This window comes from Salvelinus fontinalis, chromosome 6, assembly GCF_029448725.1.
Source record: "Salvelinus fontinalis isolate EN_2023a chromosome 6, ASM2944872v1, whole genome shotgun sequence".
Classification (NCBI taxonomy): domain Eukaryota; kingdom Metazoa; phylum Chordata; class Actinopteri; order Salmoniformes; family Salmonidae; genus Salvelinus; species Salvelinus fontinalis.
Window position 1 is genome coordinate 18,204,412 of NC_074670.1, and position 25,416 is coordinate 18,229,827.

A 25,416-nucleotide genomic window follows, 5' to 3' on the forward strand; every position below is an offset into this window, starting at 1 on the left:
CATTGCTGACTTTTCCAAAATGTTGCTTGAGATGTATTTATGCTGTTGTTGAGCCCCTGGGTTTCTCTACATTTTTATTTTATTTTTATTTCACCTTTATTTAACCAGGTAGGCTAGTTGAGAACAAGTTCTCATTTGCAACTGCGACCTGGCCAAGATAAAGCATAGCAGTGTGAACAGACAACAACACAGAGTTACACATGGAGTAAACAATAAACAAGTCAATAACATGGTAGGAAAAAGAGAATCTATATACAATGTGTGCAAAAGGCATGAGGTAGGCAATAAATCAAATAAGTGAATACATCAGTGGTTACCAACCAAGGGTACTATTCAGTTGATGGTACAGTAACCAAAAAAGGTTGGGAAGCACTGCTCTATATTTTCAGCTCTTTAATGCCTAGTTAAATAAAAAATTCAATATTTAAATGCAAATTACATTTTAGACCAGTCATAATTTCTTCACTCACCATTCATTGGGGAGCATTACAATTGTCAAGACAAGCACAATAAGAAGCACTATGAATCGCTGTCTTTGGTGTGCATTTTATATAGAAGTTTAAATATATTATCTTTATTTGTATACTTTTACCGTTTGTAACCACTAAGCACCACAAGTGCACTTTGGGGTGTAATCATTAGTCCAAACAGTTGCAAACTGTTGCATTTTGCAACGAAGTGAGAGTTTCTGTTGGCCAAATTCAGGTAGGCCCCGCCCTGTGCCGGTCCGTTGTTTACGTTAAAGAAACGTTTTGCAACAGAATTGGCGTAATGAATTACACCCCAGTTGGATCTGCCCTCAAAACTTCATTACCCATGAAGCAGTGCTATCAGCCAGCGCGTTGCTGTGCGTCAAGTCCAACCACTGTGCCAAGCGAAGAAGAAAGGGGGAGACGTACAAGCTAGCTACAACGATATGCTACCAATGCAGTTAAATTTGTAACGACTACTTTAGAAAAGATAGGTCAACTCTGTGCCTGCTTGGCTCTAAATCGCAACAAACTTTTCCCCTGCCCCGGCTTTAGCGCACATAGATATGAGCGGCAGCGGGCGGCCCAGGACCAGCTCGTTTGCTGAGCCTCCAGGGGCTCCCGGAGCCGCTTCAGCCGCCGCCGGATCGTCTGTTACCGGAGGGATTTCTACAGGAAAATCTGGGGCTTCACAGGCCACAGGGAGCAGCTCGACTGGCTTCGGAAATTTGAAACTAGCCCGTGAGTATAGCTAATTGAAGGGATCGGGATATATATGTGTGCACTAGTCACTTAAATGAAGTATCTAACTAAAACAATTGATACAACTGTCGATGTTATCATTTCTCAAAGCAAACCTAGCTAGCTGGCTAGGCTATGTATGTTTTTGTAGAAGGGACAGTGGGATCAAGCCGGGCTTTGATTGTGGCAGATCTGGCTAACGTTAACTAGCATAGCATTTGAGGAGAAACGTCTATACGATGTTAGAAACTGGGAAGAAATAGATGAAAATAGAATGGAACCAGATTAAGGTGATATTTGTCGTTGGAAGCCAGATTGGAAAACGGGCATCAGCGGTAACGGTACCTACCTAGGTGAAATCAAACTAGGTTGACCGTCGTCCTCATTTAGCCTGTAATCTTAGCTATTAGCACTGAAAGTTATGTAGCTGGCTGCTTAGTTAGCTAGCTAACGTTAGACAGGTAACCTAGCTAACAGCTATATATGCTATTTAGGGAGACGAAGTTAGCGTTAATTCAGTTCACATAACGTTAAATATTGGGAATTTATAAGACATGGCTTAATGTGACCCTGACCAATTAGCTTTAAATCTAGCTAACTTGTTCAAGAACAATTTACGTGCTAGTTTGGTTAGCTTGTCCAAGGCAGGAATAGAATTAGCCAGCTGGAGTGCGCTGTGTCAATGGTCTGTCAATGTCATTTTTATAACGTTACAAGTTCAGTTTTGTTTTGCAGTTCTTTGGTCAACCGTTTTAGATTGAGCAATAATGTGGGTGGTAAGGAACCGTTTGGTATCTATCTTGTTATTGGAATAATACTATCATAACCACGTATTAACAAATAAAATAAATAAATAAACATGTTGTATTTCACCTTTATTTAACCAGGTACGCAAGTTGAGAACAAGTTCTCATTTACAATTGCGACCATGCCAAGATAAAGTAAAGCAGTTCGACATAGAACAGCACAGAGTTACACATGGAGTAAAACAAACATAGTCAATAATACCATAGAAAAAAATAAGTATATACAATGTGAGCAAATGAGGTGAGATAAGGGAGGTAAAGGCAAAAAAAAGGCCATGGTGGCGAAGTAAATACAATATAGCAAGTAAAACACTGGAATGGTAGATTTGCAGTGGAAGAATGTGCAAAGTAGAGAGAAAATGGGGTGCAAAGGAGCAAAATAAATAAATAAATACAGTAGGGGGAGAGGTAGTTGTTTGGGCTAAATTATAGATGGGCTATGTACAGGTGCAGTAATCTGTGAGCTGCTCTGACAGCTGGTGCTTTAACCTAGTGAGGGAGATGAGTGTTTCCAGTTTCAGAGATTTTTGTAGTTCATTCCAGTCATTGGCAGCAGAGAACTGGAAGGAGAGGCGGCCAAAGGAAGAATTGGTTTTGGGGTTGACCAGAGAGATATACCTGCTGGAGCGCGTGCTGCTATGGTGACCAGCGAGCTGAGATAAGGGGAGACTTTACCTAGCAGGGTCTTGTAGATGACCTGGAGCCAGTGGGTTTGGCAACGAGTATGAAGCGAGGGCCAGCCAACGAGAGCGTACAGGGCGCAGTGGTGGGTAGTATATGGGGCTTTGGTGACAAAACGGATGGCACTGTGACAGACTGCATCCAATTTATTGAGTAGGGTATTGGAGGCTATTCTGTAAATGACATCGCCGAAGTCGAGGATCGGTAGGATGGTCAGTTTTACAAGGGTATGTTTGGCAGCATGAGTGAAGGATGCTTTGTTGCGAAATAGGAAGCCAATTCTAGATTTCACTTTGGATTGGAGATGTTTGATGTAAGTCTGGAAGGAGAGTTTACCGTCTAACCAGACACCTAGAATATGTGGACAACTACAAATACCTAAGTCAGGGCCGTCCAGAGTAGTGATGTTGGACGGGCGGGCAGGTGCAGGCAGCGATCTGTTGAAGAGCTTGCATTTAGTTTTACTTGTGTTTTAAGAGCAATTGGAGGCCACGGAAGGAGAGTTGTATGGCATTGAAGCTCGTCTGGAGGGTTGTTAACAGTGTCCAAAGAAGGGCCAGAAGTATACAGAATGGTGTCGTCTGCGTATAGGTGGATCAGAGACTCACCAGCAGCAAGAGCGACATCATTGATGTATACAGAGGAGAGTCGGTCCAAGAATTGAACCCTGTGGCACCCCCATAGAGACTGCCAGAGGCCCGGACAACAGGCCCTCTGATTTGACACACTGAACTCTGTCTGAGAAGTAGTTGGTGGACCAGGTGAGGCAAACATTTGAGAAACCAAGGCTATCGAGTCTGCCGATGAGGATGTGGTGATTGACAGAGTCGAAAGCCTTGGCCAGGTCAATGAATACGGCTGCACAGTATTGTTTCTTATCGATGGCGGTTAGGATATCGTTTAGCCCCTTGAGCGTGGCTGAGGTGCACCCATGACCAGCTCTGAAACCAGATTGCATAGCTGAGAAGGTATGGTGGGATTCAAAATGGTCGGTAATCTGTGTGTTGGTCTCATCTCGTTATTATTGTTCAAGAGCTATGATTGCTTTTCCTCATATTTGCATAATTTGACACGTCCATATATTGATAGATCAAATAATCTTCATAATTAGGCAAGTCCTTTTGCTTTCCATGGAGATTTCTGCACATTGAGAATTCTTCCAAAGGGTCTCATTCTCACCAATTTTCACAGCCAGTGCAATGACAGGAATTGACTGTATGCCCAATGGTAGTTTGGATATGCGGTGTTGTCAGAATATCTACAAGTAGAGAGGAAGGAGGTGTTGACATGGTCAGACTTAGCGAAAACCAAATCTGGAACATTGCACCACAATGTCCATGTCAAACAGACAGTAGCTAGTCTACTCCACCATATGTCAGGAGGTTCTCTTCTCTCTACCTTTGTGTGTATGTCTGTCTCACTGTGTGTGTATAATTCTGAGTGGTCAGATCTTCAAACTGCATTGTTGACTTTTCCAAAATGTTGCTTGAGATGTATTTATGCTGTTGTTGAGCCCCTGGGTTTCTCTACATCAGTGGTTACCAACCAAGGGTACTATTCAGTTGATGGTACAGTAACGGAAAAAGGTTGGGAAGCACTGCTCTACATTTTTAACTCCTTAATGACTCGTTAAATAAAAAATATATATTTAAATGCAAATTACATTTTAGACCAGTCATAATTTCTTCACTCCATTCATTGGGGAGCATTACAATTGTCAAGACAAGCACAAGAAGAAGCACTATGAATCGCTCTCTTTGGTGTGCATTTTCTATTAGAAGTTGAAATATATGATTGTTATTTGTGTACTTTTACCGTTTGTAACCACTATGTTCAGCAAGTGCACTTTCTGGGATGTAATCATTAGTCCATACAGTTGCAAACTGTTGCATTTTGCAATGAAGCGATAGTTTCTATTGGCCAAATTCAGATAGGTCCCGCCCTGTGTCTTTCCGTTAAAGAAACGTGGCACCACAATGTCCATGTCAAACAGACAGTAGCTAGTCTACTCTGCCATATGTCAGGAGGTGGTTGAAAGTGTACCCATATTTTGGTAAGACTTTAGTGGGTCCCTATTAAACCTAACACTTTTATCAATTCAGATGTATTTGCTGCTGACATTTCTTCAGTTGAAAAGCATAAACGTTGCATTCCAGTTTCCAATCTGATCACTGACTTCTATTCTGATAGCCCAGCCATGTTGAAGACCCGGCCTGGGTCAACCATGGCACTTCAGACTGCACTGTGAATATGCTCAGCTCACCAATGGAACCATATGGGCTGATGTTGAAGCTTCAGTGTGAAGGGATTTGACTGGAGAGATTGAGGCAGGCAGGGAAAGAAGACAGGGAGGGTGGGGGGGTGAAGGCAGAGTGAATCATTGGAAAGATAAACTGGAGGTGGGAGATGAAGACTGGAAACAGGTGAGCGACAGATAAATGACGAGCACATAGACAGTGCTGGTCAAATGTCTTCTCAGTCCAGCAGGATATACATGAACACCTAGCCTATAGCCTAATCAACAGGTCATCAGTGGCCCAGTCTCTGTTCAGGTGTTTTAACAGTAATCCTCGGTTTTGAATGGGGTCTGATTTTGGTCTCTCCTGACCACAGTACTGTATTCCTAGAAGGTTGTGCCCACTGATAAGCGTTGTTCCTGGTCTGGAGGTGTCTGGACCTACCAGAAACCCCAACAAAGGTGCTGTGCTACTGTTAGGTTTCTGGAAGTAACACTGACTTGTCTAAGTAAAGTGCAAAGCCAAGATCAAGGGTTGTAAATGTCTGACAAAAAGGTGTCAGACAAGTCATAGGCAATAATTGCCACTAGGATTATTTTAGTATCCTGGGGCTGCACTTAGCGTTACTGACGTTTCTCAGCTTCCTACTGCTCTATTGTTCTCAGCTCCTATCCTGGGGACCCACATGACTGCACATATTTGTTCCAGCACTAACACACCTACACCTGATTCAACTAATAAAGGGCTTGATGGTCAGTGAATTAGTTGCATCAGGTGTGTCTATATTAGTACTGGGCCCGGTTTCCCGGTTGAGGATCCTATGCTTCTAAGATCAACTTAGCCTTAATATGCTTTTGGGAAACTGGCCCAGGTCTGGAACCAAACTGCACTTGTGGGCCACCAGGGCTGGAGTTGAGGAACACTGTTTTAGAGAGTAAGTGGCAGTGCCACTAATCTGGTTAATATTCTCTACCTCTCTCTGTCCAAACTCTGTAGGATACTGCAGCTCTGGCATAAATAAATGTTCGGTTGTAATGCATGGATTTGTAATCGCTAATTGTTTTAGTGACGAATGTGTTCTTGCTTTATATTTAGAAATAAGTGATGAGTTACTTGAGACTAAAGTCTGAGTGTTCTGGAAATCACTTCTCTCCCTCTTACTCTTTCATTCAATCCTACTCATCAGACCTGTGTGTTAACTTCCTCTTTAGGAACCAAAGCACTTCCCTGACAGCTGATCTGTCTGACTGCTCATCTTTGCATTCATCATTAAAGTGACTATCATGCCACTGCTGTTTCATATTAAAACTCTCCCCTCTGACTCTACTTCTGAAGATGAGGACTACACAGACGCAAACGCTGTGAGCCACATGATTACAGATCAGATGACGTTCTCTGGTCGTATGAGACATCAGAAGGAAGAATAGTTTAATGACTCATGCAAAGATCTGGTTTGGATTATTCAATGAATCTAATGCCTACCCAGTGTGAAACCTACCACTAGCTATGATGACCCTTCATATACTAGTATGTGAAAAGCTATGTAAGACATCTCCAGTGTGTTTATTAAAACACGACATCCAGCTCTTTCAGACATCCAGAGGTGTCTAGTCTACATCATAGGAGTTGACTTTAAATCCATCAATCAACTGCGCCCACCTAATGCTTTTAGCAGTGCTGAACAAAACCTCCCGCGTTCACCCTCCCTTCCAGTCTGATTCCTGAGACTGACATAGTCCGGCCTTACAATTAGAGGATCCAAATGAAATACATTTCTATCTTCAGCAGAGGAAGATCCAAATTTGTCTTCTCAACAAAATCTTAAGCTCGTCAACCACTTATTCAGCTTTGTTCTAGAGGCCTTGTCAGACTTTAGAGTAGAACTGAGAGATACAGAGTTATTAGAGAAAGCAAGGTCATGTTGAGGCAGGCGAATGGAGGGTGAATGGAGGAACCGGTGCACACACTCACTGGGTGTGCTACTGTACTGTCCATTCAATGTTATCACAGGCTCTGACAAGCTAGTTGGCTCCAGGCCCTACCTCTGCTGTAGTGTTCCTCCTCCCTTCACAATCTGTGCTAATGGTGTGTCAGTCACTTCACCCTCAACCGTTCACACACACACACCACGCTGAACTGCATGTCTTACCCGAAGTAGAACTGTCACTCACTGTATGGACTCGGAGAGTCTTCCTTTCCACAAGGTTGCACATCAGACAGACAGTAGGGCTGTGATGATACCAGTATTGTGATATTTTCTTCCCATGTCATCAATGAAAACATGAAGCAGACCACTATTTGGTCTTTTGAAAACTTGCTATATGTAAAATATTGTGCCCTATGGTTTGGAAAATGGATGACAACATGTTAGTTAACAACATTAGGTATTTTTTCCTAAAGAAGTTAAACCGTGTTGTTTTGTTTCCTTGCTAAGATACTGAGTATCGCAGTACTAGTATTGTCCCGGACCTAACAGACAATGGCCCCGTTTAAACACTTTAAAAACCCACCCTCCATTGCTTAAAGACAGTAATTATAGATCTGACATTATGATATTCTGTCGAAGCTATGTTGGAGAGCCCTCACTTTCACCCAACCCACCGTGTTAAATCGCCCATTACCTCAAGAAACAGAGGAAAGCAAGAATGCATTTCTCACTATTGTCAGGGTCCTAGTATTTAAACCGTACTGGCCTGTGTAGTGAGGGGGTGAAGAGGATAGCAGAGTTCAGAGCTGTGACAGCCAGGCATGCAGCCTCCCCCTGGGGAGCTGGGGAAGGTGAGGCAGGGTGGAGGTGGTTCACTGTAGCTACTACAGCTCATTACCAGCTAGTATTATGTGTCTGTGGGGAGAGGCTTCCGAGGTTACGGACATTTAGAGACGAAGGGAGGGAGAGCGAGGGGGAGTGCTGAACATTTGTTGTTTAGTGTTTCCCCTCAGGGGATTGGGGGAAAGGATGAGGTGACCGACACTACGTTTCCTGCCTCTAAACCAGAGTCATGGTCCTCTCAGTGTGTGTGTGTGTCCCTGCATCTGGATAACATCTTGTACATCTAAAATACTTGGGACCTTTAGCCCTCTTTCAAATGGTCATGTACCTTAATGTGTTTTGACCTCTGTACCTCTCCCCCAGGAGACAGTGGCAAGGTGACAACTGTGGTGGCCACACCAGGCCAGGGTCCAGACCGCCCACAGGAGGTGTCCTACACAGACATCAAGGTGATCGGGAATGGTTCCTTCGGGGTGGTGTACCAGGCCCGCCTCATTGACAGCCAGGAGATGGTTGCCATCAAGAAGGTTCTGCAGGATAAGAGGTTTAAGGTACAGAGTCTACAGACTCACAGCACAACCCACTTCCACTGGCATTCTACGCCAGTGTTGTAGTACTCGAGTCCTGGACTCAGACTCAAGTCCTGATTTAAAAAAATAAATAAATGTATACTTGTGACTCGACCATTAATGACTGGGACTCACCTTCCCGTGTATTTGCACTTGGACTGGATAGGCTACTATGATACGCAGAACATTAGCAGCAACGTGTGTGCAGAGAAGTGAGGGTTCTGTTCTCTTGCTAGCAGTGGGAATGACGCGCCACACTGGCACACGCAGCCTGCGTCGGCTGGTGCGCTGTGGCGAAAGCAAACGCTGAGTTTGGGCAGATAGGAAGGCAGGCTTCGCTCACGCACTGCCTCCGATCATAGTGCATTCAGAGAAAGTATTCACACCCCACGTTTTGTTGTGTTACAGCCTGAATTGAAAATTAAATTGAGATGTTTTTGTCACAAGCCTACACACAATACCCCATAATGTCAGTGGAATTATGTTTTTCACAATTTTTACAAATGAATTAAAATGTTAAGCTGAAATGTTTTGAGTCAATAAGTATTCAACCCCTTTTGTAATGACAAGCCTAAAGTTCAGATGTAAAAATGTGCTTAAAAACTTCTTATCGATTCTGTTACCGGGATTGCAGCCATGACAACAGCCAGTGAAAGTGCAGGGCGCCAAATTCAAACAACAGAAATCTCATAATTAAAAGTCCTCAAACATACATGTGTCTTATATAATTTTAAAGGTAATCTTGTTGTTAATCCCACCAAAGTGTCCGATTTTCAAATATGCTTTTCAGCGAAGGCACTACAAACGATTATGTTAGGTCACACCAAACCACAATAAGCACAGCCATTTTTCCAGCGAAATATAGCAGTCACAAAAAAACAGAAATAGAGATAAAATAAATCACTAACCTTTGATCTTCGTCAGATGACACTCATAGGACTTCACGCTACACAATACATGCATGTTTTGTTTGATAAAGTTCATATTTATATAAAAAAATCTGAGTTTACGTTGGCGCGTTACATTCACTAGTTCCAAAAACATCAAGTGATTTTGCATAGCCACATCGTTTCAACAGAAATACTCATCATAAATGTAGATGATAATACAAGTTATACACATGGAATTATAGATATACCTCTCCTTAATGCAACCGCTGTGTCAGATTTTTTTTTTACTTTTCGGAAAAAGCTAACCATGCAATAATCTGAGACGGCGCTCGGAACAATAGCCAAATTAGCCGCCATGTTGGAGTCAACAGAAACCAGAAAATACATGATAAATGTTTCCTTACCTTTGAACTTCATCAGAATGCAGTCCTAGGAATCCCAGGTCCACAATAAATGCTTGATATGTTCGATGATGTCCGTTATTTATGTCCAATTAGCTACTTTGGTTAGCGCGTTTGGTAACCAATTCCAAAGTCACAAAGTGCGTCCACTATAACGTGACAATGTCCAAAAGTTCCGTAACAGTCAGTAGAAACATGTCAAACGATGTATTGAATCAATCTTTAGAATGTTGTTAACATACATCTTGAATAACGGTCCAACTGGAAAATTACATTGACTTCAGTTGAGCGATGGAACGGAGCTGCCTCCCACGTGAACGCGCGTGGTCACCTCATGGCTTTGGTTACTCATTCCTGTCTCCTTCGGCCCCCCCTTCACAGCAGAGTCATCAGACAAAGTTCTATTGACTGTTGACATCTAGTGGAAGCCGAAGGAAGTGAAAACTCATCCATATCTCGCTGTAATTCCAATGAGAGGTTGGTTGAAAAACTACCAGCCCCAGAAAAATTCCAAACAGGAAGTGGCACTTCTCAGGTTTTTGCCTGCCATATGAGTTCTGTTATACTCACAGACATAATTCAAACAGTTTTAGAAACTTCTGAGTGTTTTCTATCCAATACTAAGAATAATATGCATATATTAGCAACTATGACTGAGGAGCAGGCCGTTTACTCTGGGCACCTCTGTGCACCTTTAATCCAAGCTACTCAATACTGCCCCTGCAGCCATAAGAAGTTAACAGGTCACAAGTTGCATGGACTCACTTTGTGTGCAATAATAGTGTTTAACATGATTTTTGAATGACTACCTCATCTTTGTACCCCACACTTACAATTATCTTTAAGGTCCCTCAGGCGAGCAGTGAGTATTAAACACAGATTCAACCACAAAGACCAAGGAGGTTTTCCAATGCCTTGGAAAGAAGGGCACCTATTGGTAGATGGGTAATAAATATATATAAAGCGGACATTAAATATCCCTTTGAGCATTGCGAAGTTATTACTTACACTTTAGATGGTGTATCAATACACTTTTTTTTATGTATGCTTTTTTTTATGGTTTAATTAACTAAATTAATGCTAAAACCCAGTCACTACAAATATACAGACGTCCTTCCTGGCTCAGTTGCCGTAGGGGAAGGAAACCACTCAGGGATTTCACCATGAGGCCAATGGTGACTTTATAACAATTGCGGAGTTGGTTGTGATAAGATGCAACTGAGGATGGATCAACAACATTGTAGTTATAACCTAAAACACAAGGCCAAATCTACACTGGAGTTGCTTACCAAGAAGACAGTGAATGTTCCTGAGCAACCGAGTTAGTTTTGACTTAAATCTACTTGAAAATCTATGACAAGACCTGAAAATGGTTGTCTAACAATCATCAACAAACAATTTGACAGAGCTTGAATTTTTTTTTTAACGAATAAGGACCAAATGTTGCACAATCCAGGTGTGGAAAGCTCTTAGTGACTTACCCAGAAAGACTCACAGCTGTAATCGTTGCCAAAGTGCTTATACAAAGTATTGACTCGGGTGTGGTTACTTATGTAAATTAGATATTTCTGTATTTCATTGTCAAAAATGTGCCAAAAATATTTGTATACGTGTTTTCATTTTGTCATTATAGGATATTGTGTGTAGATGGGAGAGAAAAAGATTGTTAATCCATTTTGAATTCAGGCTGTAACACAACAATAAATCAAGGTGTATGTATGTAGGCTGCACATCGCGTAAGTGACTCACTTCCTTGTAACCACCAGTCACCAGCCTACTATTTAGCTTTGCCTGGTTAAGAAACAAACTGCTTTATGAAATTGAAAACAATGGTATTGAGTTTAAAAGGAAAACAAGTCTATTGGCTCTCTCTCCCCTTGAGTATTAAAAAGTAGGCTGTCTTTGAATTTGTCGTCTCGCTCTACCCTCCCAACTTTCCCTAGTCTTCCTCTGGGTTTCACTCTGGAATAAAAAAAAAAATTGCTGGCCAATTTACCAAGAGCCTGTTACAATTATTGGAAATAGTAATCTTATGGGAGCAAAGACCATTCATCCCTTCAAAACATCATTGAACATTCTATTAAAATAAAATGTGTGAGCCTGTGTATGAAAGACTTGTTTGTTTCGTGGGCTATTGCATATTGTAGGTAATTATGACCTTCCTGCAACTGGAGGAAAACCTTTGCGTTACTTCAATGCTCACATGAAAATCTTCCCACCAGACTGCCACTAGTTGTTGCTGGGCATATTTCTTCTACCAAATCCGAGCCAAATCAAGAGGAGCCACTAGCAAAATACGAGCATCGAGCTAGCAAGCCGGCAATACAAGCGAGCAAAAACATTCGTAACCAAAATACCAAATATGTCTAAAGAACCTTTGCTTTTAATTTTTATTAATGTGCACATTAACCAATATCATTAATGTGTTATTTTTTGTTGTTAAATTCCGACCCAGTGACTCAGACTTGAGCACTTGGATCAGGACTCGAGCACGGACTTCACCATTGGTGACTCGAACTCAACTCAACTTAGCCTTAGACTTGTGACTCAAGCACAAGACTCGGTTTAGTGACTCAACTGAAACACTTGTCTACAAACACACACACACACACACACACACACACACACACACACACACAGTGCAACTCACTTCCACTGGCAGTCTACAGAAACACACCATTGCCCCTCATCACTCACACACTATCAGGTGTATTTCTGTATGTTCTCTCCCCATAACTCAATGTTACTACTGTTCAATTGATGAATTCTTAAGACCTAAATTACACCCCCTTGCTATTTCTATACTCCAGAACCGAGAACTACAGATCATGAGGAAATTGGACCACTGCAACATTGTCAGGCTACGTTACTTTTTCTACTCCAGTGGGGAGAAGGTATGTACAAGTCTGACTACCAGGTATTGGGAACAACATTTGACATTTTAACGTTTATGCAGCAAAAAAAAAAATCCAGACTTGTGAAAAATTGTATTCAACAACATTGCTCTTCTCTCCTATTGTTTTCCCCTTACAGAAAGACGAGGTGTATCTGAACCTAGTGCTGGACTTTGTCCCAGAGACGGTGTATAGGGTGGCCCGGCACTTCAACAAGGCCAAGACCACCATCCCCATTATATACGTCAAGGTAATGCACTCACTACTTCTATTCCCCTGTTTTTCTCTTATTACTTTCCCTCCCTTTTATCCTCTTTCTCTCTGTCATTGTTTTTTTTTTTCGCTCTCGCTTTTTCTCACTGTCTGTCTGTCTTCTCATCTCTCTGTTGCCCTCTCACCCCTCCCATTGTTCCTCTTTAAGCTCCATGCTGCTAGAGGCAGAGTTCTCTATTTAAATGAAATGGTACTAGGCTTTGGCGGTATACCGGGGTATTTGGAAATGGAAGTTTTTCAATAAATGTTCATATTTGTAGCTACTTTTTAAGTAAATACCTGCAGTCAACTTGTGCGATACATTAGGAGATGAAGCGGATTGCGTTCTTCATTTCAGCTGTCACGTTATTTACGTTATGAAGCTTACCGTAGTTCCCCAGAAAGCCAGTCACGTGTTTTTTTGTTTTTGTAAATAGCACAACGGGAGAAAGCGGGAGCAAGTGAGTCCAGCTGTTTATTGATAGTCAAGTGTCTCCCCCCCCCCCCCCTCCCTCAATAGAATGATCAGGGTCATGCACCTATAGTTTTCCTTCCCAGAAAATACATTAGTTCAGCAGACATTTGCTTCATTTTCATCAGATGCCACAGAAGTGCAAAGCTATTTGGCTAGCATTGTAAATGAGCTTACAATGAAAAAGTAAGGTATTTCTTGCAAAACCAATGCATGGCTGTCATATTTCTAATGTTTACCATAGAAACAATGTAGCTGGCTACATTTCCTAATGTTTTGCTTGAAGTTAATCTTGCGTTTTACCAGAGAGAAGTAGGCTGGTTACACTGAGGAAAAGTAGCTCACATCAGAGCGTTGTCTGCTGATAGAATGCCCTTAGTGAATTCTCATCCCAGTGGACAAGTGCAACTGAAGCACTACGTTTGTCTGATGCCGAGCAGAAATTACATAGAATTAGTTTACAAATTAGTTTACCCAGCAATATATTTTTTTCATGGTTGCGGAATTCTTCATGAACGCGACACCTAAGTTTAACATTCTATCATCTTCTCCAAGTAGAGCAGACAGGCCCGTTGCCCTAGCGACTGCACAACGTGTTCACATGCTGCTCCAGAGCCAGTACTGTTCTTCCTTCAGATAAGCATGCGTCAACTTTGTTTGTACAATGAATTTTGTTCACATTCGCTTGTAAATGTCCGAATTCACCAAAAATTACATTCGGTAGCGCCTACCTAATGTGTAACTTTGAGCCGGATTGTTGGTCTTTGTGATTACTTTATTTTCGTTTGCGCTCGTTAGCATATTTAGGTAGCAGCCTCCATGGAAATTTGCCATTACTTGTACTCATTTTGTTATCCTTCTGGTAATAGATGCCCAACAGACTTTTTTTTGTGTTTTGTGGCTCCCCCTTGTGTACTAAACAGGTAATACTGTAAATCCCGCCATGAGAGAAGGACAGTATGATGTAAAAGTCTGGGTACCGCCCAACCCTAAATGGTACTGTATTTGAATAGAGGACTCTGCCCCCCCCCCCCCCCCCCCCCCAGGGATCTGATGAGAAGAAAACACATTGATGTTATGTTCTCTCTGCTCTGCCTCTTCACTGACCTCCGGTAGTCTTTCTGTATGTCACCTCTCTTTTCCAAATCCTCCTCTTCTTTTCCTACATCAGATTTTTTGGGGACGTTACTACTTCCGTGTTTTAGAATTGGAAAAATTAGAGAGAAACCAACTTTCTCTGTTTGCAGTATGCTTGGTTGTCTGTTTAAAGGGCACTTACGTTGTCTGTTAGCTTTGTGTGTGTGTACTATGCCCCGTTGCAGCAGAGAGGACTATCTGTGTCTCATGGCCCATTTGCCTCAGCCCACCCTGCTGCTCTCTCCTGTGGTGTGGAGATGTATACTGATCATACACACACACTGCCCTCACTCAGCCTCTCTACACTCTCCTCTCCACCTCTCCCTGTGCTCCTCTCATCCCTCCCTACTCTTTATCCACATCTCTTCCTTCCCTTACACTCCCTCTCTCCTTGTCCCCTTCTTCCTTCACTACCCTTCACTACTCTTCATTCCCTTTCTCTCACCAATTAAATTCAAATGGTCTTTATTGGCATGGGGAAACATTTACATTCCCAAAGCAAGTTAAGTAAACAGAAGTGAGAAGACAAAAGGTAACTGAGCTAAACGATTATCGCCCCATAGCACTCACTTCCGTCTTCATGAAGTGCTTTGAGAGACTAGTCAAGGATCATATCACCTCCACCCTACCTGACACCCTAGACCCACTCCAATTTGCTTACCGCCCCAATAGGTCCACAGACGACGCAATTGCAATCACACTGCCCTATCCCGTCTGGACAAGAGGAATACCTATGTAAGAATGCTGTTCATCGACTACAGCTCAGCATTTAACACCATAGTACCCTCCAAACTTGTCATTAAGCTCGAGGCCCTGGGTCTTGACCCCGCCCTGTGCAACTGGGTCCTGGTCTTTCTGACGGGATGCCCCCAGGTGGTGAGGGTAGGAAACAACATCTCCACCCCGCTGATCCTCAACACTGGGACTCCACAAGGGTGCGTTTTCAGCCCTCTCCTGTACTCCCTGTTCACCCATGACTGCGTGGCCATGCACACCTCCAACTCAATCATCAAGTTTGCAGACGACACTACAGTGGTAGACTTGATTACCAACAACGACGAGGTGGCCTACAGGGAGGAGGCCACCTCGTCCCTGTAGGCAATAACCTCACACTCAACGTCAACAAAACAAAGGAGATGATCGTGGACTTCAGGGAACAGCAGAGGGAGCACCCCCCCCATCCACATCGACAGGACAGTAGTGGAGAAGGTAGAAAGTTAAGTTCCTCGGCGTACACATCACGGACAAACTGAAATGGTCCACCCACAAAGACAGCGTGTTGAAGAAGTCACAACAGCGCCTCTTCAACCTCAAGAGGCTGAAGAAATTTGACTTGTCACCAAAAACACTCAAACTTTAACAGATGCACAATCAAGAGCATCCTGTCGGGCTGCATCACCGCCTGGTACGGCAACTGCTCCGCCCACAACTGTAAGGGTCTCCAGAGGGTAGTGAGGTCTGCACAACGCATCACCGGGGGTAACCTGCCCTCCATGACACCTACAGCACTCAATGTCACAGGAAGGCCAAAAAGATCATCCAGAAGGCGAGGTCAGTACAGGTGCATCAAAGCTGGGACCGAGACTGAAAAACAGCTTATCTCAAAGCCATCAGACTGTTAAACAGCCATCACTAACATTGAGTGGCTGCTGCCAACATACTGACTCAAATCTCTAGCCACTTAATAATAAAAAATTGGATGTAATAAATGTATCACTAGTCACTTTAAACAATGCCACTTTATATAATGTTTACATACCCTACATTACTCATCTCATATGTATATGCTGTACACTATACCATCTACTGCATCTTGACTATGCCGTTCGGCCATCTCTCATCCATATATTTATATGTACATATTCTTATTCATTCCTTTACACTTGTATGTATAAAGTAGTTGTTGTGAAATTGTTAGATTATTACTGCACGGTGGGAACTAGAAGCACAAGCATTTCGCTACACTTCCGTTAACATCTGCTAACTATGTGTATGTGACCAATAAAATTCAATTTGACAACAATATCAACAAACTATTAGAATTGAACAGTAAATATTGCATGTTTAAAGGTTAAAAAAAAGAAGGTGTCTAACACTTCTGGACCCCCCCCCCCCCCCCCCCCCCCACTCCCACTCCCAAATGCTCTCTCTGTGGTGTGCAATTAAGCTCGTTTCCCTCTAAATCTGCCTCTCTGCAACAGCCGGGCAACCGCGTCCCCCTCTCAACATCAGTCTGTCTGCACCCTGTGTGCCCAATAACACGGCTAACGACCCAACAGAGACCCCAACACACGCACACAGCCAGAAACCCTTACACACATACACAGTCACATTTTCTGCTATGCTAGCTCTAAGCTTTGCAATGGGAGCATTGTACTGGCATGTCTAGAGCAGAGAACCCACAAGTTGTTGCAATGTGTTTGAGTAAGTTGCATACATCCAGAATGTTTGACTGTTCTGAGTGCAGTGAAGTTGGTGACCAACAGTAGCTGTCTGGACACTTGGCATGACTGTAGTAGTAATGGAGAGGATTATCATGATCAGTGTTGTTACTGTCTGCTGTGCTGCTAACTGTGTGTGTGTGTGTGCTTATTTCTTATAGGATTTTTTTTAACCATACTTTCCACACCTGAAGTGTGTGTGTGTGTATATGTTAACATCATGTGTCTTGTGTTCTCCCTCCAGGTGTACATGTACCAGCTGTTCCGCAGCCTGGCCTATATCCATTCCCAGGGCGTATGTCACAGAGACATCAAACCCCAGAACCTGCTGGTGGACCCCGAGACAGCCATCCTCAAACTCTGTGACTTCGGCAGGTTAGTCTGTCTGTCAGTGAGCACCTCTGGCCATCTCTGAATGTCTCTACCTGTGTCTGTGTTTCTTAGGCTGCGTTTACACAGGCAGCCCAATTCTTCTGATCTTTTTCCCACTAATTGGTCATAAAAAAAGATTCAGTATTGGGCTGCCTGTGTAAATACCACCTTACTGCTCAGTCTGTCTAAATCGATCTCTGTTTCAATGTCTTTTTCTCTGAATGACCACTTCTTTCCCCCTCTTGTCACCAGTGCTAAGCAGCTTGTTCGCGGGGAGCCCAATGTGTCCTATATCTGCTCGCGGTACTACCGTGCCCCCGAGCTCATCTTTGGCGCCACGGACTACACGTCCAACATTGACATCTGGTCAGCGGGCTGCGTGCTGGCCGAACTGCTGCTGGGACAGCCCATCTTCCCCGGGGACAGTGGAGTGGACCAACTGGTAGAGATCATCAAGGTAGGGAAGAGGGGAGCTGAGAGGACACCAAACTGTAGGGGTGGGAGATGGAAAGAAGAGGGAGTGTAGGTCTATGTTGGCGGTAGGAGCGTAAGGTCTATGTTGGCGGTAGGAGTGTAGTTCTATGTTGGCGGTAGGAGCGTAGGTCTACAGTGGCTTGCGAAAGTATTCACCCCCTTGACATTTTTCCTATTTTGTTGCCTTACAACCTGGAATTAAAATTGACTTTTGGGGGGGGTTGTATCATTTGATTTACACAACATGCCTACCACTTTGAAGATGCAAAATATTTTTTGTGAAACAAACAAGAAATAATACCAAATAATAACTAACTTGAGGGTGCATGACTATTCACCCCAACCAAACCCCCCAACCAAACCCCCCAACCAAACCCCCCAAAGTCAATACTTTGTAGAGCCATCTTTTGCAACAATTACAGCTGCAAGTCTCTTGGGGTATGTCTCTATAAGCTTGGCACATCTAGCCACTGGGATTTCTACCCATTCTTCAAGGCAAAACTGCTCCTTCAAGTTGGATGGGTTCCGCTGCTGTCCAGCAATCCTTAAGTTATACTACAGGTTCTCAATTGGGTCTGGGCTTTAACTAGGCCATTCCGATACATTTTAAATGTTTCCCCTTAAACCACTCGAGTGTTGCTTAGCAGTATGCTTAGGGTCATTGTCCTGCTGGAAGGTGAACCTCTGTTCCAGTCTCAAATATCTGGAAGACTGAAACAGGTTTTCCCCAAGAATTTCCCTGTATTTAGCGCCATCCATCATTCCTTCAATTCTGATCAGTTTCCCAGTCCCTGCCGATGGAAAAAATCCCCACAGCATGATGCTGCCACCACCATGCTTCGCTGGGGTGATGATTTTCTCGCGGTGAAGAGAGGTGTTGGGTTTGCCCCAGACATAGCGTTTTCCTTGATGGCCAAAACCTCAATTTTAGTCTCATCTGACCAGAGTACCTTCTTCCATATGTTTCGGGAGTCTCCCACATGCCTTTTGGCAAACACCAAATGTGCTTGCTTATTTTTTTTCTTTAAGCAATGGCTTTTTTCGGGCTACTCTTCCGTAAAGGCCAGCTCTGTGGAGTGTACGTCTTACACGGAACCCAAACCGGCTGCGCGCATGCGCCATCGTGCATACATTTATTTTGTCCCCCTACACCAAACGTGATCATGATACATAGGTAAAAATATCAAAACAAACTCTGAACCAATGACATTAATTTGGGGAAAGGTCAAAAAGCATTAAACATGTATGGCAATTTAGCTAGTTAGCTTGCACTTGCTAGATAATTTGTCCTATTTAGCTAGCTTGCTGTTGCTAGTCAATTTGTCCTGGGATATAAACATTGAGTTGTTATTTTACCTGAAATGCACAAGGACCTCTACTCCGACAATTAATCCACACATTAAAACGACCAACCGAATCGTTTCTAGTCATCTCTCCTTCCAGGCTTTTTCATCTTTGAACTTATATGGTGATTGGCATCTACACTTTTACCACGACAACCGGCAAAACATTTCGTCTTTTAATCACCCACGTGGGTATAACCAATGAGGAGATGGCACGTGGGTACCTTCTTTTATAAACCAATGAGGAGACGGGAGAGTCAGGACTTGCAGCGCGATCTGCGTCAGAAATAGGAGTTCTATTTTAGCCCTTGGTATCGCAGATGCTCGTTGGCGCGCGCAATAATTACATGGATTTCTAAATGTACTTTGCGACGCTCGCGCACGCAACGTGTCCGTTCTGGTCAGCATGTTAGTGGTCCTATGGACAGATACTCCAATCTCCTCTGTGGAACTTTGCAGATCCTTCAGGGTTACCTTTGGTCTCTTTGTTGCCTCTCTTGGCAGGCTTGTTGTGGTGCCATATTCTTTGCATTTTTTAATAATGGATTTAATGGTGCTCCGTGGGATGTTGAAATTTCAGATTTTTTTTATAGCCCAACCCTGATCTGTACTTCTCCACAACTTTGTCCCTGATCATTTTGTAGAGCTCCTTGGTCTTCATGGTGCAGCTTGCTTAGTGGTGTTGTAGACTCTGGGGCCTTTCAGAACAAGTGTGTGTGTGTGTATATACTGAGATCATGTGACACTTAGATTGCACACAGGTGGACTTTTATTTAACTAATTATGTCACTTCTGAAGGTAATTGGTTGCACCAGATCTTATTTAGGGGCTTCATAGCAAAGGGGGTGAATACATATGCACCCACCACTCTTCAGTTTAAAATATTTAGAAACAAGTTTTTTTTTTTTTTTTTTACTTCACCAATTTGGACTATTTTGTGTATGTCATTACATGAAATCCAAATAAAAGTCCCTTTTAAATTACAGGTTGTAATGCAACAAAATAGGACAAATGCCAAGGTGGGGTGAATACTTTTGCAAGGCACTGTATATTGGTGGCAGCTTTAGGAGCGTAGATCTATGGTGGCGGTAGGAGTGATCATTCTTGGAGAAACTTCATGCATCTTTCACTCTTCCAGGTTTTGGGGACTCCGACGAGAGAGCAGATCCGAGAGATGAACCCCAACTACACAGAGTTCAAATTCCCCCAGATCAAAGCACACCCCTGGACAAAGGTACTCTCTGCCCTCTTCTATTTAAATAGCCTTAACACCATTGTCTTCCATTGGGATCCATATTAGAGAGAGGACATTTTGAAATGGACCAGATACGACATCCTAAATGAGTCAAACAAGATGCCCTTTTTTTTTCCTGTCAGGTGTTTAAGCCGCGTACCCCCCCAGAGGCCATCTCCCTGTGTTCCCGTCTGTTAGAGTACACCCCTGTCACCAGGCTGTCCCCCCTGGAGGCCTGCGCCCACGCCTTCTTCGAAGAGCTGCGCCAGCCCACTGCCCGTCTGCCCAGCGGACGAGAACTTCCCCTCCTCTTCAACTTCAGCCCTGTCGGTGAGTCCACACCCCTCCCCCCTCCTCTGTTTGGCCCTCCCTCAGTCAGTAGCCATGCCCTCCCCCCTCCTCTGTTTTGCCCTCCCTCAGTCAGTAGCCATGCCCTCCTCTGTTTGGCCCTCCCTCGGTCAGTAGCCATGCCCTCCTCTGTTTGGCCCTCCCTCGGTCAGTAGTCATGCCCTCCTCTGTTTGGCCCTCCCTCGGTCAGTAGTCATGCCCTCCTCTGTTTGGCCCTCCCTCGGTCAGTAGTCATGCCCTCCTCTGTTTGGCCCTCCCTCGGTCAGTAGTCATGCCCTCCTCTGTTTGGCCCTCCCTCGGTCAGTAGCCATGCCCTCCTCTGTTTGGCCCTCCCTCGGTCAGTAGCCATGCCCTCCTCTGTTTGGCCCTCCCTCGGTCAGTAGCCATGCCCTCCTCTGTTTGGCCCTCCCTCGGTCAGTAGCCATGCCCTCCTCTGTTTGGCCCTCCCTCGGTCAGTAGCCATGCCCTCCTCTGTTTGGCCCTCCCTCGGTCAGTAGCCATGCCCTCCTCTGTTTGGCCCTCCCTCGGTCAGTAGCCATGCCCTCCTCTGTTTGGCCCTCCCTCGGTCAGTAGCCATGCCCTCCTCTGTTTGGCCCTCCCTCGGTCAGTAGCCATGCCCTCCTCTGTTTGGCCCTCCCTCGGTCAGTAGCCATGCCTTCCTCTGTTTGGCCCTCCCTCGGTCAGTAGCCATGCCCTCCTCTGTTTGGCCCTCCCTCGGTCAGTAGTCATGCCCTCCTCTGTTTGGCCCTCCCTCGGTCAGTAGCCCTCCTCTGTTTGGCCCTCCCTCGGTCAGTAGCCCTCCTCTGTTTGGCCCTCCCTCGGTCAGTAGCCCTCCTCTGTTTGGCCCTCCCTCGGTCAGTAGCCCTCCTCTGTTTGGCCCTCCCTCGGTCAGTAGCCATGCCATCCTCTGTTTGGCCCTCCCTCGGTCAGTAGCCATGCCATCCTCTGTTTGGCCCTCCCTCGGTCAGTAGCCATGCCATCCTCTGTTTGGCCCTCCCTCGGTCAGTAGCCATGCCCTCCTCTGTTTGGCGCTCCCTCGGTCAGTAGCCATGCCCTCCTCTGTTTGGCCCTCCCTCGGTCAGTAGTCATGCCCTCCTCTGTTTGGCCCTCCCTCGGTCAGTAGTCATGCCCTCCTCTGTTTGCCCCTCCCTCGGTCAGTAGTCATGCCCTCCTCTGTTTGGCCCTCCCTCGGTCAGTAGCCATGTCATCCTCTGTTTGGCGCTCCCTCGGTCAGTAGCCATGCCCTCCCCCCTCCTCTGTTTTGCCCTCCCTCTGTCAGTAGCCCTCCTCTGTTTGGCCCTCCCTCGGTCAGTAGCCATGCCATCCTCTGTTTGGCCCTCCCTCGGTCAGTAGCCATGCCCTCCTCTGTTTGGCCCTCCCTCGGTCAGTAGCCCTCCTCTGTTTGGCCCTCCCTCGGTCAGTAGCCATGCCCTCCTCTGTTTGGCCCTCCCTCGGTCAGTAGCCATGCCCTCCTCCCTTTTGCCCCAAGCTTCTGTAATCCCCTCAGTTTTTCAGAGTAAGTTTGAAGCGTGTATGTTGAGTATCCTGTGTGTGTAGTATGAACCTCCTCTCTCTCTCAGAGCTGTCTATCCAGCCCCAGTTGAACTCCACACTCATTCCTCCTCACGCTCGCGCACAGACATCACCTGCCTCACACGGTATGTACAGCACAGCCTACCCGACACATGCTTATTACATGTTCAATACATGCTTATTAGATGACTACATATTTACAAGACTAGGATAGGGGATATAGCTTCAAATCAAAATTTAACATCCTTTTTAAATGAATATTGCTGTGTTTGGATGTTAAACCCAACATATTAAAAGCATTGACCTGATGGAGAACTGAAGTGTTTATCTGATGTCCTGTCTCTCTCTCCACCAGATGGCAGTGTGTCGGACAGTACCGCCCAGCCCAGCTCAGTACCTGGATCCATCAACAGCACCTGAACCCGTCCCCCATTCACCCAGTGTTTCCCCTTTTCCTCTCAACCCCATCCCTCTCTTCCTACTCTTCCACCCCCTCTTAGCTCCAAACTTCAAAAGACAACTATACACACACACACATACAAACAAAAATACTACAATATCATCTATTATCCCTTGAATATTCCCATTATAGGTGTAAAAAAATATCTGTTGGTGGCAGTAGTCCAGTGACTGTTGGGTTGTAGAAGATGGGTGAATCTGACGAAAGCTATTCTGTATTATAATCTCTGCTAATCAAATTTTATCCCTTTAAAAAAACGTATTTATTAGAAAGTGCATTTTGTTTTAGTGATGTATGCGTCGAAACTGAGGCCTGATTCAGTTCAGACAGTTTAGGACAATCTTCCGTTGAGGTTAAAAACGAAACGGTCAGAGGACAGATCAGTCCCTGCAGCCAATGGGAAAACTCTGGGGAATGTAGGTGTTCATCTGCCAACACATTACTCCCAAACCAAGTCCAAAGTGTTCATTAGTTCTGAAAATTGAAGAACTGTGTTTTTATTTATTTTATTAAATTGGATACCAAACAGCAGCAAATTGAACTGGCATTTTAAATTCGATGAGGTGATTTTTTTTTTTTTTTTTTTTAGAAGCTTTTATCACACAGGTGATTAAAAAATAATCTAAAGGCGGAAACCGCTAGCTGTTTTATTAAACTGTTTCTAAGAAGAAACATCGAAGTGAAAGTCTTAATGTCTTTTATTTGAATAAGAGGGACCTTTTTAAAAAAATGGAATGTACATATTCAGTTTCTATGAGCTCTTGTCCCAGTCAGTTTAGCTGGAGACATGTGTAGGTGAGAAGTAAGCTTTGCACATCTCTAAAGGGGAGTAGAGCAGAACCGTAGGGGCCCGCTGCACCTCTTGTGCAGTGGAGATATGCAACCTGTGTATAGCGAGGGGTAGGGCTCCTCCAGTTACACCTGTACACCAATGGCCATATTGCCGTACTTGAACCAAAGCTCTGTCACATCAGCTTTGAAAGTACTTGGCACTTTCACGCCTCCCTTTCGCTCATTTTTCCTCAATTCAGTCTAGATGCACAATTACACTGCATTTAGGGGAGGTCTTAAGTGTAAGTGTGCTTGTGTGTGAATGACGTTTTTTGTGTTCGACCATCTTCAAATCAACCCACTGTAGCACTCTTGTTTTTGTAAGTCTAGATTTTAACAGCATCACAGTGATTTATCATCAATAAAACCTTGTTTTCATCTGGCCCACCAACACAGACTTGCATGTTCACCATGCGTTAGAGCAACCACACCTGTTCTCCCTCATCACCGCACAACAACGATGGTTTGATCTAAAATACCTGCACCCAAAAAATGTAAATGCCCCAACCACTTCTGGAGCCTTCTGTTCCTCTCCTTCCTCTGCCTCTCCCGCTCTCTCTTTCCCTCTCTTTCTCTCACTGTAAATATCAAGTACCTTTTTTGTTTTTTTTGTTATTATATTGTTCTTTGTAATTTCATTTTATTTTCTCTAGCAGAGGGGAGCTGGTGTAGCAGCGACCAGGCTCCTCCTCAGTCTGTCTGTAAATACAACTTCATTTCAGTCCCTGGCTCGGGGGGAAAAAACAGAACAAAATGTTTCTCTCGTTTTTATTCTCTCTCCCTCCATTTCTCTCGTTGCCTTTCCCCCATAAATATTATGATCACTTTATTTATTGTATTTTTTTATTTTGTTTCTCTGGGGAGGGTTTGTCGTCGGCCGAAGGGTTTATTTTGTAAGAAGTCATCAATGCCTATGTCATGCAAAATATTCCAACTTCTGAGATTACTGGACTTTGATCCAAACTTGGGAGTGTTTTCCAATAAAGGTCCTGTATTTGCAAGTACACATCCTAGCAAGTAGGTGAAACTATTTTTTTCTTTCTCTTTGATGTGAAGGGATTCTCACATGACTCTGCATCTATGGTAGTCTAGCTGATGTCCCAACAGTATAAATGGCTGATCCTATGTGGGGTTATTGGTGATATTGCTGTATATGGGTGGGTTTAAATGAAGGGATGGGTGGGGAGGGTGGTGTAATGTGTCCCAAGATGTGTCCCTTCTCCCGTGTCCCATGTGTAATGGGTTTAACCTGTTACTTCTGTCTGTGATTACATGAATGAGTGATTGAATTTAATGAATGGATGAACAAACTGACAAATCTTACAAAAGTGTGAGTTGGGAGACCGTGGATACAGTTTTTAAATCTTAGCTCTTCATTTTAGGAAAACATAACAATGTTATTTTTGTGTTTTATTTTCCTGGCACAAGTTGGTTTTAATTTGTTGTGATCCTGATCTTTATGGCCCTGCACAAGGGTCATACCACATCACAGGTGGGAACGGAACGGTTTTGAAGTGGATGCGAGAGAGGGGGGGGCGGAGAGAGACTGTTTTTGTTTGTTGGTATAAATCAACTCATGAATAAAGTGATGAAACTGCCCTGGTCTCATGTTATAAAGAATGGAAGTGTGCAATCACACCATCAATTTATGTAGCGTCAGGTGTGAATAGCACTAAAACAATCTGCATTTATTGACCAGCATACCAGCATTTTGGCTGCTAGCTGCAGACAGACATCTCATTTATGATTAACTTAATGAGGAACATTAAAACTTGGGTGTGTTTATACTACACAGGCCTTAAGTTAAATGACACACCAATAAGTAGTAATGGCATTTGTTTAATGCTAATGAAGTCTGAAAGGTAGTAATAAGGCAGCTGACGGCAGAGCAGGGACCAGAATGCCATAAGGCACTTAGGTTTTTAGTGTTTCCACAGCTGATTCATCTGTGAGGAGGCCAATGAGCCATCCATCAGGAAGAGGGGTGGAGCTGACTGATTAATTTCTCACTCTCTTCTCTTCCCCACTGGCAATGCCAAAGCAATCTGCCTGTCACTCAT

General features: G+C 44.1%; 1 protein-coding gene across 1 annotated transcript; it reads left to right on the forward strand.

Moving 5' to 3' along the window:
* The first annotated feature begins 821 nt into the window (after positions 1-821).
* Positions 822-24,954, forward strand: LOC129857244 (glycogen synthase kinase-3 beta-like). Its single transcript, XM_055925294.1, has 10 exons — positions 822-1,211; positions 8,069-8,256; positions 12,376-12,459; positions 12,599-12,709; positions 17,006-17,136; positions 17,386-17,590; positions 20,089-20,184; positions 20,328-20,514; positions 22,113-22,190; positions 22,421-24,954. Exons 1-10 carry the CDS (start codon positions 1,037-1,039, stop codon positions 22,483-22,485), a joined length of 1,320 nt encoding a protein of 439 aa, XP_055781269.1. The 5' UTR covers positions 822-1,036; the 3' UTR covers positions 22,486-24,954.
* Positions 24,955-25,416: the final 462 nt, after the last annotated feature.

Excerpts from the sequence above, each read along its gene's own strand:
- LOC129857244 (XM_055925294.1), top strand. The coding sequence starts at position 1,037 with ATGAGCGGCAGCGGGCGGCCCAGGACCAGCTCGTTTGCTGAGCCTCCA. Across the intron at positions 8,257-12,375 it reads TGCAGGATAAGAGGTTTAAG|AACCGAGAACTACAGATCAT; the intron begins GTACAGAGTCTA and ends TCTATACTCCAG. Across the intron at positions 20,185-20,327 it reads AAGCACACCCCTGGACAAAG|GTGTTTAAGCCGCGTACCCC; the intron begins GTACTCTCTGCC and ends TTTTCCTGTCAG.